At 38.1% G+C, this 19,153-nt stretch overlaps 1 protein-coding gene across 1 annotated transcript; it reads right to left on the bottom strand.

Moving 5' to 3' along the window:
• Nucleotides 1-15,996: 15,996 nt before the first annotated feature.
• LOC143673324 (olfactory receptor 1J4-like) lies at nt 15,997-16,974 on the bottom strand. The gene has a single exon (XM_077147653.1). The coding sequence runs from the start codon at nt 16,972-16,974 to the stop codon at nt 15,997-15,999; it is 978 nt and encodes a 325-aa protein (XP_077003768.1).
• Nucleotides 16,975-19,153: the final 2,179 nt, after the last annotated feature.

The following is a 19,153-nucleotide window of genomic DNA, read 5'->3' as shown; positions in this document are numbered from 1 at the left end:
CCAAATAACATTTATTGATGAGGCTGCTCTGTCTCAGTTGGGCTGGCTTTACTGCCTTATCAAAGATAAATTGTTCATAGATGAGAGGGTCTATTTCTGAACACGCAGTTTGATTCCATTGGTCAGTATATCTATCTTTATGTCAGTACTATTTTGTTTTAAGGATGTAGCTTTATAATATGCTTTAAGGTCAGGTAATGTGAGACCTCTCTTCATTTTTCTTTCTTGGTATTTTTAACAATTCAGGATACCCTGCCATTACAAATAAATTTGGTTATAGGATTTTCTATTTCTGCAAAGGAAATTTCTGGGATCTAATTGGTATTGCATTGATTCTATATATCAGTTTGGGTAGAATTGGCACTTTAACCTACTTAGTCTTCCAATCCATGAACATGGTATGCCATTCCATTTATGTAGGTCTTCCATGATTTGTTTTTAGCAATTTCTTGTAATTTTCTGTGCACAGGTATTTTGTATCCTTAACTTATTTATTAATAAACATTTGATTCTTTTGGTTGCTATTGTAAATGAAATTTTTTTCCTGGTTTTCTCCTCAGATTGCTCATTATTAGTGTATAGAAACACTGCTGATTTTTGGGTGTTGATCTTTTACCCTGCCACCTTACTGTACTCATTTTTAGCTCTACTAGCTTTGCAGTGGTTTTTTTCAGGATTTTCTACATATAGTATTATATCCTCTGCAAACAATAAGAGTTTTACTTCTTCCTTTCCAATCTGGATGCCTTTTATTTCCTTTTCTTGTCTAATTGCTCTGGGTAGAACTTTTTTTTAACTTTTTTTATTGTATAGTTTAACATATATACAAAGCAAAGAATGAAAAAGCAATAGTTTTCAAAGAACACTACAATAAGTGGTTACAGGACAGATCCCAGAGTTTGTCATGGGCTACCATACAGTCCTCTCATACTTTTCCTTCTAGCTGATCCAGGACATAAGAGGCTAGAGGGCTGAAATACTTTTTTATCATCACCATTGACTTATTTTCCCTCTTTCTTTGTGAATATTAACATATATACAAAAAAGCTAAGGCTTCAAAGCACAGCACCACAATTAGCTGTAGAACATATTTCAGACTTTGACATGGGTTACAATTTTACAATTTCAGGTTTTTACTTCTAGTTGCTCTAAAATATTGGAGACTAAAAAAGATATCAATTTAATGATTTGGCATTCATAATCATTTGTTAAGTCCTATCTTCTATGTAAAATTCCACCACCAGCTTTGATCTTTCTATACCTCTCTTTGGGGTTGTTCGGGCTATGGCAGTTCTAAATTTATCATATTGGAAGGGTCAGTCACTACTATGGGGTAGGAATATGGAACTATGTGATGTTCTGGAGAGGCTGGGCTAGGTTTCAGGATTTATCTGGACCAGGCACCCATCTGGAAGTTATGTGTTTCTGGAAAGTTACTCTAGTGCCTGGAACCCTTGTGGAATCTTATATATTGCCCTAGGCGTTCTTTAGGATTGGCTGAAATGGTCCTGGTTAGGGGTTGGCAGGTTATGATAAGTAGCAAGGACTACCTGAAGCTTGTGTAAGAGCCACCTTCATAGTAGCCTCTCAACTCAACCTGAACTCTCTTTGCCACTGATACTTTATTAACTATGCTTCTTTTCTCCCTTTTGGTCAGGATGGAGTTGTTCATCCCATGGTGCCAGGTCTGGATTCACTTGTCACCAGGGAGACGTTTTCCCCTGGATGTCATGTCCCACATAGGAGGGAGGGCAATGATTTCCTTTGCAGAGTTGGGCTTAGAGAGACTGAGGCCACATCTGAGCAATAACGGAGATCTTCCAGAAGTAACTCTTTGGCATGCCTATAGGTAGTCTAAGTTTCTCCACTACCTACATAAGCTTCACAAGAGTAAGACTCATGATCGAGGGCATGGCTTATTGATTTGGGTATCCCTAAAGTTTGACACAGTATCGGGGATTCCCAGTTCCATATTCCTTCTCCCATCTCTCAGGGGACTTTGTCAATACCATTTTGTTATCTGCTTAATGTACCCTAAGATGTTTCCAGGCATTACAATAATCTATACAGGATTAAAGGACTGCTTTCTCATTCTGTGCTCTTTGTGCTTCAGTTGTTCAAATGAGCTGTACAGATAGGTTGAATTAGATCATGGACTACAGAAAATTTCACTTGCAGATCAAATAAACCTTTCTTCCATTGGTCTCAAAGAGTATGTGTGGTTCTAAAATATAGACATTGTCTTCCTTACCCCTAAGTTCTGAATTACTTTAACTCCAACCTGTTTGGCTTTGTTCTTATCTCTAAATATCAGGTTATATATAAAAAACAATCTCTCAAATGCAGAGATAATAATTAACACCCTGGACTTAATGTGTCTGCTCTAAAAGCTTATAATCTAGGCCCTTGTTTTCTGATAACCATTTTCTAAGGGAGACGGTACCATTGTTGTTTTTTTTGTCTCTGGCTTATTTTGTCTCACCAAATGTCCCACATGTTCATTGACATCATCACATGCCTCATGACATGTGATGTCAACCTTCGTTCATAAGTATGCACCATTGCTCACCAATCTACTTCTCCATCAGTGTATCTTCCGCCACCTGCATTCATTGAGCATCATGTAAAAAGTCCACAGTCTGTCAGCATTCTCAATTTTCGATAATTTCGTTGTTCCCAACAGACAGAAAATCAATAAACACATCCTGACCAATAAGGAAATCTAAACCTCTTTTTAACTCTTGTCCCTTACCTCTGCTGTTACTGTGGTAGTGCTGATGGCTTCCCTTTGAACATAGCTCATAGTATGCAATAGCAGTTTTCCCCCTGTACCCTGAACTTAAACATTCTTCATACAAGATTCGTATCTTTGAACTAAGCCTTAATGAGAACTCATTCATATTACTAGTGTGAGTCAGTGGGACACGTAGATCTATACATCCCCTTTCAATCTTGTTCATCTTCAATATGGTAATACTACTTCTAGACCCACTAGAGAATCACCTTCACTTCTATCTATTCCCCTACACTGGAGTTCAAACTCATTAGCCAACGGTTTACCTATCTCTAGCTTCTATGTATCTTTAAGTGCCCTATGTTCTGTATTATAAACCTTTTTACCTTTTCCATGGCCATAAAAGTGGATTCATACAATATCCGGGCTTTTGTGTGTGGCTTATTTCACTCAGCATCATGTCCTCAAGGCTTATCCATCTTGCCATGTATTTTAGGACTTCATTCATCTTATTGCTGCATAATATTCCACTGTATGTATATACTGCATTTTGTTAATGCGTAACAGCATGCTGTTATGACTATTCATGTGCAAAGGTCTGTGTTATTGCTTTCAGCTCTTCTGGGTATATACAAAGTAATGGTATTGCTGGGTCATAAGGCAACTCGATATTTAGTTTCCTAAGGAAATGGCCAAATAGTCTTTCATAGTGGCTGCGGCATTATACATTCTCATCAGCAGTGCATGAGTGTCACAATTTCTCTACATCCTCTCCAACATTTATAGTTTCCTATTTGCTTACTTATAGCCATTCTTTTAGGTGTGAAGGAGTATCTAAATGTATTATAAGCCTCTGATCATTCCTTTATGCTGGTCATAAAAGTGGAATCATATAGCATCTATCCTTTTGTGTCTGGCTGATTTCATTCAGCATTATGTCCTCAAGGCTCATCTGTCTTGTCATGTGTTTCAGGACATCATTTTGTCTTATTGCTGCATAATATTCCATCGTATGTGTTGTAGTTTGCTAGCTGCCAGAAGGCAATATACCAGACACAGAATGGCTTTTAAAAAGGGGAATTTAATGAGTTGCTAGTTTACAGTTCTAAGGCTGAGAAAATGTCCTAATTAAAACAAGTCAATAGAAATGTCCATTCACAGGCATCCAGGGAAAGATACCTTAGTTCAAGAAGGCTGATGAAGTTCAAGGTTTCTCTCTCAACTGGAAGGGCACATGGCAAACATGGCATCTGCTAGCTTTCTCTCCTGGCATTCCATTTCATGAAGCTCCCTGGGAGGCATTTTCCTTCTTCATCTCCAAAGGTCACTGGCTGGTGGATTCTCTGCTTCGTGGTGCTGCAGCATTCTCTGCTCTCTCTGAATCTCTCACTTTCTTCAAAATATTTCCTCTTTTATAGGATTCCCATAAACTAATCAAGACCCACCCAAATGGGTGGAGACACATCTCCACCTAATCCATCATAACAACCGCTCTTGATTGAGTCATATCTCCAGGAAGATGATCTAATTACAGATTCAAACATACAGTACTGAATAAGGATTAGAAGAAATGGCTGCCATTACAAAATGGGATTAGGATTAGAACATGGCTTTTCTAGGGTACATACATCTGCTCAAACTGGCAGAGAATGTAAAACAGATTTTGATTACTGGAGAGTGGGGTGCTGCTATTGCAAATTTGAAGGAGAGCAACAAGATCACCAATGAGATGAAGGGTTGTGTTAACAGTACAGAAGGACAGCTGGGCCAGGGAGAAGGTGTGGGGCATTGCACTGCTACGTGAGAATGACCAGGACCCAACCACCATGAGGAACACAGTCTTTCTCTCATGACGGTGGTGTGGTGTACAGGGTGACAGATGGCCACATACCTGCCATATGCCATCACTGCAAGAAGGTTATCAATACAACCAAAAATATTTAAAAATATAGCTGGGTTACAAACCCTGCATAGGGGATGGGTTGATCCTGAGAATGCATGTTTATCAGCATCTTAGCTAGGATGACATATCAGCAAGAGACATCAGTGAGGGCCAAGTGGCTGAGCAAGAAGTACATGGGGGTATGGAGGCGAGAGTCCAGTCTGATTACAGAATGATGAGCAGGTTCCCCGGCACCATGGCCAAGTACATGCCCAGGAAGAGGCAGAAGAACTCACCTGCTGCTCTGGATGGATGGGGAGCCCCAGGAGGAAGAATTCAGACACACTGCCCTGATTCTCCAACCTCATGCTGCCCTTCTCTCTGCTGGGATGGAGAGAAGTGAGAAATTTCAGGCAGCGTAAAAGCGTTTTATGGCCACCACAGTAAAGTCTTATTTTCTCCTGGGAAATAAGAATGTCTGGAGTTCTATTATCATGTAGTCTTCTCAAAGCAAGTATTTTGGTTTGCTAAAGCTGCTGCAATGCAATATATCAGAAATGGGTTGGCTTTTACAGTGGAGATTTATTAATGGACAATTTATAGCTCTTAGGACATTAAAATGTCCAAATTAAAGCATCAATGGGTGATACCTGGACCCTGAAGAAAGGTTGCTGACGTCTGGGATACCTCTGTCACATGGGAGATATATGGCCAGTGTCTGCTGGTCCTTTACTTCTGGGTTTTGTTGCCTTCAACTATAATTCCAGTGGCTTCCTCTGTTTCCTCTCTTAGTTTCTCCAGTGCTTTTCTCTCCAAGCTCTCTCAGCCTTTTCTATCCTTTATCCTCTCATAAAGTGCTCCAGAAAAAAGATTAAGATCCACCTTGAATGGGGTGGGTCACATTGTTCTAGTTTGCTGGCTCCCAGAATGCAATATACCAGAAACAGAATGGCTTTTAAAAAGGGGAATTTAATAAGTTACAAGTTTACAGTTCTAAGACTGAGAAAATGTCCCAAATTAAAGCAAGTCCATAGAAATGTCCAATCTATGGCATCCAGGGAGAGATACATTGGTTCAAGAAGGCTAATGAAGTTCAGGGTTTCTCTTTCAAATAAGAAGGCACATGGTGAACACAGTCAGGGATTCTCTCTCAGCTGGAAGGGCACATGGCAAACACGATGTCATCTGCTAGGTTTCTCTTCTGGCATCCTGTTTCATGAAGCTCCCCGGGAGGCATTTTCCTTCTTCATCTCCAAAGGTTGCTGGCTGGTTCTCTCTGCTTTTTGTGGCTTTGTCATTCTTCTCTGCTTTTTCTGAATCGTCTTCATTCTTCAAATCATCTCCTCTTTTATAGGACTTCAGGAACTAATCAAAACCAACCGAAATGGGTAGAGACACGCCTCTACCTAATCCAGTTTAACAACTACTCTTGATTAAATCACATCTCCAGGGAGGTCATCTAATTACAGTTTCAAACATACAATAATGAATAGGAATTAGTAGAAAAGGCTGCCTTTACAAAATGAGATTTTGAGTAAAACATGGCTTTTCAAGGGTACACACATCCTTTCAAACCAGCACACACATCTCAACTGAAATAACCCAGCCAAACGTCCCACCCACAATAGGTCTGCACCCACAGGAATGGATTAAAAGAGCATGACATTTTCTGCACTACATAACAGCTTCAAGACAGCACAGCAAGCAACATTCCTAACACCTAACATGAGTCGTTCAATGGAAACCAGAATTAATTCATTCTTCTTCCTTTTTCTTAAACAATAGCATTCCAGGCACTGTGATATTAATTAAAGATAAAAGAATAAACACCTCGGGAGCACCTGGCCAAGGAGACCAATGGTGTGAGTCTGCAGCCAGAGTCCATGTGTTGGGATTCTAGACCCAACACTTTCCAGCTTCCTGACTTAGGCAGCTGAATTTTTCTCAGCCTCATTTTGTGCTTCTGTAAAGTGAAGATACCAATATAGTATATTCATTTGGGTATTAAGTGAATCAACTGAATAATAAATGTCAATATCTTAGGAAAGTGTCTTACATAAAATAAGCACACAAATATATTTTTTTCTTTTTCTCATGAGCAGGTACCAAGAATAGAAATGGGTCTCCGGCATGGCAGACAAGAATTCTGCCACTGAGCCACCTACACAAACATTTTAATAATTATTTTTATGATAGGATAAGTATACAAATCAAACCACGATCAAATTTAAGAATTCAATAAAACAGGATCACATGATAGGCAGCAGAAATTCAGGATGCTGACCTAGAAGTTGTGTTAACCTGTCTGTGCTCTCACACTCTCAAAGGAATTTCTGGGCCCAGGTCCTGACAATGGGGGTGAATTCACAAATAGAACTTATCTTAATGCATGGTCATAAATTTGCCAAGATGTAAACCTTACTTCAATTCATCTATCTCTTTATATCTCCACATGCATCCATTGCCTCGAATTAAAATTTCACACCTAAGAATATCTTCCTGGAACCCTAGAAATGGCAGATGCTCTAAGATTAGGGGTATCTATTAGAATTCAGAGTTATCTGATTAACCACCAGTGTTATCAATATTGATCCTTAACACTGATAAAATTGACATGTAATGAGCACTTATGCCAGACCAATATATTTTTGAACTATTGCTTCATTTACTTTTCTCAACAGCCCTGGGAAATGGGTGTTATTTACACTCCATTATATGCATAGGCAAAAGGAGTCAGAAATGAGGATATTCATACTCAGTGACTTCTATAAGTCACAATTCTTTCTCTCTTTCTCATGGTTTTCTTCTTTACTCTTATGACCCTACAGTTTCTTCTTCTCTTTAATTGGAAGATGAGCCAAGATCTTGTGAGAAACTATTTCAGGGCTTTAAAAAGTCCTCCTGCTCAGATAACTGTCTTCATTCATATTTCTACACCCTTTTACTGTTTGCAAATAGCAATCACATACCTTCAGTTTCACCAAATCAGTCAATCTTTTATTTGTGTTGTAGAAATGACAATGATTTTTTTCTTTTGTTTTACTAATGTGCAAAGTGAAATCACTCATGCATGGTCATAAAGATATTGCCTGGTGGAGCCTGGTCTCAAAGGTAGGTTTATATATATTTTTTAACCTTTATTGTGAAATAGAACATATATTCCAAAATAAAGAAAAAGGAATAATTTTCAAAAAACGTTTTAACAAATAGTTACAAAAGAGATTTCAAAGTTTGGTATGGGTTACCATTCCACAACTTCAGGTTTTTTCTTCTAGCTGCTCCAAAACACCAGAGGCTAAAAGTAATATCAATGCAGTGATTCAGCAGTCATACACATTTGTGAAGTCCTATCTTCTCTGTTATAACTCCTCCTTCTCCTCAAAGATAGGCTTTTCTGATGATCTTTTCCCTAGAGAGAAAACTTTCCATTGCTGTCCATGGGAGTTTGGAAGACTAACTTAAAGTTACATGATAAAAATACCCATACGCATGCGGGAGGAATTTGATGTTAACACTGTCGTGTAAATATCTAATGGTAGATATTTGCTGCAGACCAGGGAATTGCTTGGGGTCATTAGTTCATGTCTAAGTTCATGGAGCACCAGGAGGAGGCAGGGACTTCATCCTCCTACTGAGGACTAGCTTCTCACTGGCACTTGCAAGGTCAGACTTAACCCAGGAGTTCAAACACCTTCTGCAGGAGCCCACAATGTCTGATAAATCCATGGAGCTGCAATTTAAGGGAAGGGAATAATGCAGGAGTGGTGCATTCACACTATACCTTGTGGCCACAAAAATTTTCAGGAATATAAAGAAGCTGTGTCCTGGGAGGTTGAGAGAGAGCCTTTAGATGGATCCAATTTTCATGTCTTAATATCAAATATTCTCTTCTGTGCAGTGAAGAGATAGAGAGTTGGGTGTTTCCACCTCCATGAGGCTACAATTTACTCAGTGCTTACTATGTAATTAGTACTTTCTTAAGCGTCTTCCAGACCATATCTTATAGCAATCACTATTATTCTCATTTCACAGCAAAACTGTGAGAGATCAATAAAGAGGTCACAAAGCTATTAGGTGGAAAAATGAAAAAGATTGAATGTAGGTGCATGTGATGCTAGACATGAACACGTGGTTACTAAACTATGTTATCCAAATTGAGGGTGAGAGTAAAAAACATTGAGCATCCAGGGACCCTGCTATTGTATATAATTCACATATAAAGATGATCCCAACTGATCTTCAAAGTGGGCCCATTTGGAGCTGCCCATGTGATTCTGCTCTAAGGCAAGTGGAGAATCAGAATGTGAGAATGTTAAGCACACACACAGACATACACACAAATGTTTGTATCTTGGTTTGAAGCCTTGTCTGTCCTACAGTCTCCTGGGTGAAGGAAATCAATGTGCGAGTTTGTTACATTCAACACACTGTCACAGATACACACAGTGCCAAAAGGTTATTTACAGACTTCAGGCTTATACACAACCTAGGTAAATATATATTCAGGGCATGAATCAGTTCACACAGAGTCATGCAAAGCTCACACAAAAATATACCATCTCATATGCACAACACAGCTGAACACAGAGAACTAACATTGAACCTATACAAATACATACCACATGAATTGTAGTCATGCAGTCATAAATATTCAAATCATAAACAACAAATGAAGTCATACATACAGCATACAAACAATAATAAATGCAAGTAAAATAAGCACACATATTGCTGAGAGGAAATTTCCAACTTGCTAGGTGAACGTATTCAGTGTGTTAGTTACACATACACAGACAAACCCAAACAACACAATACATGAACACACACACCTCTAACTTCTCTGATAGTCACACACATGCACACAGGGCTATAGAGATTTGGGGGCCCTTCTGACCTTTGCTAGTTATATGAGTGCAGATCCTTTCTGCTTTGTGCTGATACCTGAATCCTCACTTCCTGCCCAAAAAGTTCAGGATCCAAGATCAAAGAAGAAACGGCAGTGGCACAAAGACCTTTCTGTTCAGCAGTTTCAATACAAGGGCAGAACAATTTTACCCAGCCATAAAAAGGACCTAGAGTTCTATAGCCCCAAATCCCTGATTAGAGAAGCAAACAACTTATTACCCCTGGTGCCTTGGGAAGCAGCATATGTAGGATCCAGGGGGCTGGAGCTGCTCCTAGAGTACAGGAGAAAGTACCCCTAATGTCAGTGATACCTTGAGTGTCTGGTCGAGTTTTTGTTGGTTAAGCAAAGTCCCATTAATCAAGAAGTTGATCTCAATGGCAGTATCATTCACTATCATCCCAGATCTCAAAGATTCTGTTGCTACCAATGAATTTCTCAGTGTTTCTGTAAAGAATTCATCTTCTAAGTGTTTCCTGGAGACATAGGTGGAAAAGGATGGAGAGGTTTCACATAAAAAATATGCTCCAAATATTTCCATTTCTCTAAGCCTGTGGATTGCTTCCTCTATAATTGTCATGGAAGTTATGGTATCTTGACATTATTAAGAGTAGTCATTGGACCCAAAACTCAGAATTAGAGGACTTAAACTATAAACATCAGTATTACTCTATATGAGAACTGTTTAAAAAGTTGAAAAAGTGATCAGACTTCTAGAAATATGAATGAATCTGATCTGGATAGGACTAAGGTAAATCAGAATACAGGTAAAGGATATGATCCATATTTTAAAACTTCAACTTCTGTGTGAAACCAAAGGGAGAGAATTTTATTTGGTGCAAAATTCATATTTTGTATACTGCATTATGTAATTTAACTTGTATGTTCAGTTTATTTGAACACCATAATTACATGGAATCTTGTATAGGGCATAAGATCTTGTTGGTTTGTACAGGTCACTGTGATAACTCCATTTATCCCAGAGTAATATGGACAGAGAATAAAAAATTATTTGCAAAGTGCAATTCAGGGACAGGGAATAAATGAAGAAATATCAAACTTCTCCATTTGGAGAATTCCTGATATTCTTGCAAGCAATTCAATAGACTGAGCCCTCAATCTTGGGATTTGCCCCTCTGAAACATTCTTGCAAAGAAAAGCTAAGCCTACTTATAATTATGCTGGAGTCACTCCCAGAGAACCTCTTTTGTTGCTCATATGTGGCCTCTCTCTCTAAGGTAACTTGGCACGTGAACTCACTACCTTCCCCCCTACTTGAGACATGAGTCCCAGGGGTGTAAATCTCCCTGGCAACATGGGACATAACTCCTGAAGATGAGTATGAAACAGGCATCATGGTTTTCAGAAAGCCTTCTTGACAAAAAGGGGAAGAGAGAAATGAGACAAAATAAAGTTTCTGTGGCTGAGAGATTTCAAGCAGGGTGGAGAGGTTATCCCAGAGGTTATTCTTATAGATTATGTAGATATCACTTTTTAATTTATGGTGTGTTGGAGTGGGTGTAGGGAAGTACCTGAAACATCTGGAACTGTGTTCCAGTAGCCATGATTCTTGAAGACAATGATATAACTATGCAGCTTTTTTTTTTTCACAAGGTAAAAACCTTGTGTCTGATGCTCCTTTTATCCAGGGTCTGGACAGATGAGTAAAAAAATAAGGATAAAATATAAATAAATAATAGAGGGATAATAGATTAAAAAATTGAGGTAGATTGAAATATTAGTGGTCGATGAGAAGGAGGGATAAGGAGTATGGGATGTATGAGTTTTTCTTTTCTCTTTTTATTTCTTTTTCTGCAGTGATGCAAATCTTCTAAAAATGACCATGGTGATGAATACACAACTATGTGATGATATTGTGAGTCATTGATTGTATACTATGGATGGACTATATGTGTGTGAAGATTTCTCAATAGAAGTATTTAAAAAAGAGTAAATCATTGGTAAACCTAAGTTTCAGTCAATTGACAAAACTTAAAGAGTCAATTTTAGGTACTTTAATACCAACTAAAATCTAGCATTTCAGGTAAGCCCATTCATACCAATAATTTTGGCCCCATGTAATCTTTTATTTTATCCCCTTTTGTCTAATACACTTTAAATATATGTACTGGGAATAAACTTCCATATGTACCATCTTGTTGACACAAATTAACAAGGTCTTACACTTACTTTGGTCAATATGCTAGCTATTCCTGGAGAAGATTTTGCAATTCTCCTCCTTGGCTACTCTGAAATCTAGCACTTATTATGGGGGTGATGGGTCTTCTGGAAATTAGGCATCCATTTGCAAGGCAACTTCTTCATATAAAGTTATTACAGACACTTTAATATCTAAGAACTCTAAGACCTAAAATTGGTAAAGAGCATGGACTGGAATGGAAAGAAATTGTGCATAATTTACCATTGTAAAATATTTTACTTTGCTGGAACATCAAGCATGTCAGTGGATATTTTATGGATAATTGGAAAAGAAACCAATATAAATTATTTATTTGTTGTCAAGGCTTGCCTACTTTTCTAACAAGGAGGTATTTAGTGTTCAAAGGACAGCTGGCTGCAAATTTAATTAAAATTACAATAATTACAAGAAAAATTATTTAGTGAAAGCAGACTAAAAGAAAATGGAAAAAAAATCTTACAGGCTAATATGACTTGAAACATTGGGAAGAGAAAGAGGAAAATGGAAACAGAGAAGAAATGGGACAAAGAGAACAAATAGCAATGTGAGAGACTTAAGCCTACCTCTATAAATAATCACATTAAATGTAAATGGTATAAATAAACTAACTGAAAGGCAGAGATTGTCATAATGAATAATAAAACAAGTCCCAAATTATACACTTCCTACAAGAAACACTTAAAATAGGCACAAATAGATAAAAGTAAAGAATGCAATTAAATGTTTAAAAAAAGATAAACCATGCTAACCCAAATCAAAAGAAAACAAACTGAGCTTGTTAACATCAAAATAGAGTTGGAAGTAAAGACTATTACCAGGAATAAAGAAGGTTGTTTCATACTGACTAAGGAGTCAACTCATCAATATATAAAAAATAATTCTAAATGTTTATACAATTAGTAACAGGACATCAAAATATGTGGAGCAAAAACTTGATGATTCAAAGAAATAGACAAATTCACAATCATAATTGGAGATTTCAATACATTCCTCTCAATAATTGATATAACAAATGATCATAACATCAATAAGCAATACTGTCAATCAAATTGACCTAGTTAACATTTATAGAACACTTTCCCCAACAAAAGTAGAATATACATTCTTTTGGAAAACAGATGGATAAACCATGTTTGGGGGCCATAAAACAAGTTTCAGTAAATTTAAACAAATTTAAATCATACAATAAATGCTCTCTAAGCATGGTTGAAGCAAATCAGAAACCAATAACAAAAGTTATCTAGAAAAATTCCAGAATGTTTGGCAACTAAATAGCATATTTCTAGATAATTTGGGGGTCAAAGAAAAAATAAAAAGGAAATTAGAAAGCATTTTTAAATGAATGAAAATGAAAACACAACACATTAGAATTTGTTGAGGGCAGTGCAATGGTGGCTCAGTGGAAGAATTCTTTCCTGCCATGCTGGAAACCTGGGTTTGAGTCCAAGAGCCTGGCCATGCAAAAAACAAACAAATAAACAAAAAGATTGTTGAATGCACCAAAATAATACTTAAGGGGAAATGCTGGAAAAAAATCATTGTGGACTTCGGTTAGGTAAAGATTTTTTTAGCTATACCAAAATTACAATCCATAAAGAAGTACGTTGAAAAAATAAACTTCATGAAAATTAAAAGTGTCTACTCTTTGAAAGATATGATTAAGAAAATGAAAACATAAGTTACAGGCTGTAAGAAAATATTTTCAAATCATGTACCAGATAAAGAACATGAATCCAGAATATATAATTTATTTCAATATGTAAATAAATAAACCAATTTTAAAAGGAGAAAAAGATTTTAACATACACATCACCAAAGAAGATACATGCATGGAAAATAAGCACATGAAAAGATGCTCAATATCATTATTCATTAGAAAAATGCAAATTAAAACTGCAGTGAATTATAACTATACACCTATCAGAATGGCTAAAATTTAAAAGACAGATCATATCCAGTGTTCCAGTGGACGAACAGGAACTTTTGTACACTGCTAATGGAAATGTAAAATGGTACAACCACTCTGAAAAACTATTTGGCAGTTTTTTTTAAATATTTAACATATACCTAGAATATGATCCACTCCTAAGTGTTTGCCCAAGGAAACAGAAAACATGTGTCTAAACAAAGACTTATACAAGAATGTTCATAGTAACATTGTTAATAGGCAAAATCAGGAAACAAATTAAATGTCCATCAATAGGTAAATGGATAGAAAAGCTATGGTAAATTCATGTAATAGAATATTAGTCAGCAGTAAAAAGAATGAACGATTGATATACACTGCAATGTGGGTCAATCTCATAATACTTATGCTGAGTGAAAGAAGAAACAAAAAATTACATACTGTATATTTATGTTTAAATAAAACTTTAGAGCATGAAAACTAATCTATGAGACAGAAAGCATATCATTGGTTCCCTGGGGTTGGGTAGGGGAACGGAGAAAAGGCAGGGGAGTACGCATGAGGACACATTATCCTCTTGATTATTTGTGGTGGTAGTTTCATGAGTGTATACTTATGCCAAAACGAATAGAATTTATACTTAAAATATGTGCAGTTTTTTTGTATTCTACTATACCTCAATAAGCCTGTTTTTAAGTAATTACAACAAAAGAAATAAAGGCAAGATCATGTTATTCCTCTACTGAATACTTTCAGATGGCTCCCTAAATCACTCAGAGTGAAAAATAAAAAACTTACCCCAGCCGTAAATGTCCTACAGACTGGTCTCCCTATATCTCTAAAATTATCTCCTACTGTCACACATTCACTCAGCCCCATCCAGCAATGGGTTCCCATTTTTGTCTCTGGAACAGATCAGGCACTGTCTCACTTGAGAGCATTTGCCGTTCCTCATGCCTGGAATGCTTTTCTCCCACATATTCCCTGTCCTCACTCAAGTGTTTGCTCCGATGTAACCTATTCAGGAAGCACTAACCAACCACACAATCTGAGATTCCACACCTGGCACTCTTGCTCCCTCTTTTTACGTTCCCTTTCTTCATAGCAGTCTTTACCTAAACTTAGAATGTCCACAAAGATGCCATTTCCTTCTGGAGCTTACATTTCAGTACAGAGAACAATGACAATAAATTAAATAAATAAGGAAAGCATAGGGTGTATTAAAAGGTTAAAAACTGCTATGGAGGAAAGGAGCATGAGGAGGGGATCAGGACCGCTGGAAAGTAAAGCGTACATGAGGACTGATGTTTGTGACTTTCTGTTTAACTTGTATGCCCAGAACCTAAAAAATTGCCTGCTGCATAGCCATGCAATAACTATCTCCTCATGCATGAATTATGAACAACTGCTTTAGCTTTTTCCAGTAGACATGGAAATCTGTTTGGGTGTTAAAAGAAAACACTATTTTCCCAAATCTATATTAATCAGGCATGGATAGGCTGCTCTTATCGCAAAAATTCCAACTTGAAGAAATTAGTTTTCTTAGGATGGGGAAATTTGGTCATGGGATTGGCTGCTCTGTGTCCCCACCCCCCCACTAAGTTCTCATCACAGGCACAATCATATTAAAGTTTATTTAGGTTTTAGAAAACCACCAAATGCACTTTATTACTAGCTAAGCCATCAAGAAAATGAGCATTCTTGAGCTTTACTAAAATTAAACTTTATTAAATATTTGTAGCTCTAGAAAACAATAGGAAAGAAAGAGAAATCAAAGACCTCACTGTTGTTTCACTTACTTCAACAGATATAAAACTCCCAGTTATTAAAAACCATAGTAACTTTTGTTCGTTGTTTTCAAACTAACAAAATAGTGTTTCCACACGACTTAACCTGACTTAAAGGTCCAATTGTTCATTTCATTATAGATAAAGAGAAGTGCCATATCGCATATGAGAATTCTTGCCATCTGACATATGAGGATAGAATCTCAGGGAGTGAGAAGGTACAGCATAGTCTAAAATATGATCACATGTAGGCTAAGATTAGCCTAAAGCTTTCGGATGAAAAACTGGTTTTCCCTTTATAAAGGGGAAGCATAAAATGCTGTTGTCATGTTTTTCTGTTGAGAGAATTGGCTAGTATATTTTGCAATCGTAGCAACCCTCTCACAGCTCTTCAAGAAGGTGAAGTAAAAGTGTAACCTATTCAGAATGATCTACCCCACACCTGACTAATAAAAAATTTTGTACTTTGAAACCCACAAAGATGAATGTGCTTCAGGCAATGCCATATTTAGGGTTATGAAAGGATAAATGGAAAGATAAATAAACAGTGAAAAGGCTCAGGTCCAAGAGCATAACTGCCCGTTTTAAAGGAGAGTTTGGGTGGTGCTAGAAACAAGTCTGGCCAACACACAATTTTTCAAGCTTCTCAAAAGTATCCCTAAAGCCAATTTTATATCTTTGTTTCTTAGGCTGTAAATGAAGGGGTTCAACATGGGAGTCACCACTGCATACATCAGCGAAGCAATCATCTCCTTGTCATTGGAGTTGTTCAATGAGGGGGAAAAGTACAGAGCCATAATTGTTCCATAGAATAAAGACACCACGGAAAGGTGGGAGCCACAGGTGGACAAGGCTTTGCAGATCCCCTTGGTAGAAGGGACGCTCAGGATCGCGGCCCCAATGCAGCCGTAAGAGACAAGGATGCCACTCAATGCAAAGACCATGAGCACAGCCCCTGAAGTGAATATAACCAGTTCATTGAAAGAGGTGTCTGAGCAGGACAACTTGAGTAAGACGGGGAGACTACAGAAAAAATGAGGGATGGTGTTGTCAGCACAGAAGGACAGCTGGGCCAGAAGGAGGGTGTGTAAGAGGGCACTGCCACAGGAGAGAGCCCAGGATCCAGCCACCAGCAGGACACACAGCTCCTCTCTCATGATGATGGTGTAGTTTAGAGGGTGACAAATGGCCACATACCTGTCATATGCCATCACTACGAGAAGGAGGTTGTCAACACAACCAAAAAATAAATAAAAATACATCTGTGAAATGCATCCTTGATAAGATATGGATAGGTTATGAGTCTGCATGTTCATTAGCATCTTTGGGATTGTGACAGACGAAAAGGAGACATCAGTGAAGGCCAAGTGGCTGAGGAAGAAGTACATGGAGGTGTGGAGGCGAGAGTCCAGCCTGATGAGCAGGATGATGAGCAGGTTCCCCAGCACCGTGGTCAGGTACATGCCCAGGAAGAGGCAGAAGAACCTGCCCTGCTGCTCTGGCCGGATGGGGAGCCCCAGGAGGAGGAATTCAGACACAACACTCTGGTTCTCCATCCGCATGCTGCTCTTCTCTCCACCGGAGATGAAATGAAATGGGAAATGTCAGGAACTTAGAAATGCTGAGTTTGGCTTTTTGTACCGTCACATACTTTCTCCAGGTGTCTGTGTCAGTACACACACAATCCTTATTGCATTTCACTCCCATATTCCTGCCTCATCCACACTAGTCATAGAAAGACATCAGGTCCTCCAATGAAAACCAGGGATAATTCCTTTTTTTTTTCAAACCTGTGGGGGACACAATGATAAGCTCTAAGGAGAGAGTAGTAGATAAGACAAAGTCCCTTCCTTTGAGGAGCTCAAATCTACTGAGTAGCCTCATAAAGCACTGATTAAGACCATGGCTTTTCAGCCAGACTGCCATGTGCTGGTGTCTGATTCTCGCTTTCACAAACTGATGTGAAATTATGCTAATTCCTTAATCATTCTCTGTACACCTCCATCTCTCCCTTTTCATGTGTGCACATACACAAACGACCTACTTATAGCATTATTGGAAGGAGTAAATGAACTAATACATGTAGTAATACTTAGAATATGCCTTAAACAAAGAAGTGCTGAAAACATTAGCTCTCATTAATTGGCAGGTGAGTGACCAAGATCACACTTCAGAATTAAAGATGATAAAAATATGAGGGTCCGTTAAGCAAGATCAAACAGCTTACTAAAAATCAATGTATCAACAACAAGTGGGTCAAAGAAGAAATTGCAAGAGAAATTAGTAAATACCTAGAGGCAAATGAAAATGAAGACACAACATATCAAAACTTATGGGACGCAGCAAAGGCAGTGTTAAGAGGGAAATTTATTGCCCTAAATGCCTTTATCAGAAAAGAAGAAAAGGCAAAAATGCAGGAATTAACTGTCCACTTGGAAGAACTGGAGAAAGAACAGCAAAGTAATCCCAAAGAAAGCAAAAGGAAAGAAATAACAAAGATTAGAGCAGAAATAAATGAAATTGAAAACATGAAAACAATAGAGAAAATCAATAAGACCAGAAGTTGGTTCTATGAGAAAATCAACAAGATTGATGGGCCCTTAGCAAGATTGACAAAAAGAAGAAGAGAGAGGATGCAAATAAATAAGATTAGAAATGAAAGAGGAGACATAACTACTGACCTCACAGAAATAAAGGAGGTAATAACAGGATACTATGAACAACTTTACGCTAATAAATACAACAATTTAGAAGAAATGGACAGGTTCCTGGAAAGACATGAACAACCAACTTTGACTCAAGAAGAAATAGACGACCTCAACAAACCAATCACAAGTAAAGAGATTGAATTAGTTATTCAAAAGCTCCCTAAAAAGAAAACTCCAGGACCAGACGGCTTCACATGTGAATTCTATCAAACATTCCAGAAAGAATTAGTACCTACTCTCCTCAAACTCTTCAACATAATCGAAGTGGAGGGAAAACTACCTAATTCATTCTATGAAGCCAACATCACCCTCATACCAAAACCAGGCAAAGATATTACAAAAAAAGAAAACTACAGACCAATCTCTCTAATGAATACAGATGCAAAAATCCTCAATAAAATTCTAGCAAATCGTATCCAACAACACATTAAAAGAATTATACATCATGACTGTGGCTTGGGGCTTGCCTAGCCCGACCGCACTGGGGTCTCGTCCTCGGATGTGGTTCGGCTGGAGAGCGGCGTCAGCCGAGACCACGGGGCTCGAAGGTTTGGAGGGCGCACGAGCACAATAAACCGAGACTAAAGAATAATAGTAGTAATTTATTGCATAGGGCTCGCGGGACTTAGCTGGCTGGCAAGGCTTACAGGCTAAGACCCCGACAGGAGGAAACACAAAGAATATATAGGGTTGGTGAGGGGGAGTTAATTAGGGGTGAAGAAACTTTGATGGGCAGCTGGTATGGTGTCGTATAGGATGTGGATTGGTTAGGAGGTGTGTTGAATATTATAATGGGTGGTGAGGTGAGGAGTGTACATGGTCTAATGAAGAAGAGGTGAAAAGGTGGTGCGATATATGCTCAGGAGTTGCTAGGCAGGGGGTTAGAATAGCAAGGCTTGCAAGAACGAGAGATGTCTGGATATGTTAGGGCATGTTAAGGCAGATAAGAGGCAACAGTTACAAATATATGCAGCAATTCCTCCCTTGTATTTAATTAAAGAGCGGAGAGGAAGGGGCGTCATTGAAGGCTGGT

The sequence above is a fragment of the Tamandua tetradactyla genome, chromosome 2, assembly GCF_023851605.1.
Source record: "Tamandua tetradactyla isolate mTamTet1 chromosome 2, mTamTet1.pri, whole genome shotgun sequence".
Classification (NCBI taxonomy): Eukaryota; Metazoa; Chordata; class Mammalia; order Pilosa; family Myrmecophagidae; genus Tamandua; species Tamandua tetradactyla.
The sequence above is the reverse complement of the archived record's forward strand: the minus strand, read 5'-3'. Positions and strand labels throughout refer to the sequence as shown.

Bases quoted from the DNA above. Each gene is read 5' to 3' on its own strand.
- LOC143673324 (XM_077147653.1), bottom strand. From the start codon at position 16,974: ATGCGGATGGAGAACCAGAGTGTTGTGTCTGAATTCCTCCTCCTGGGG.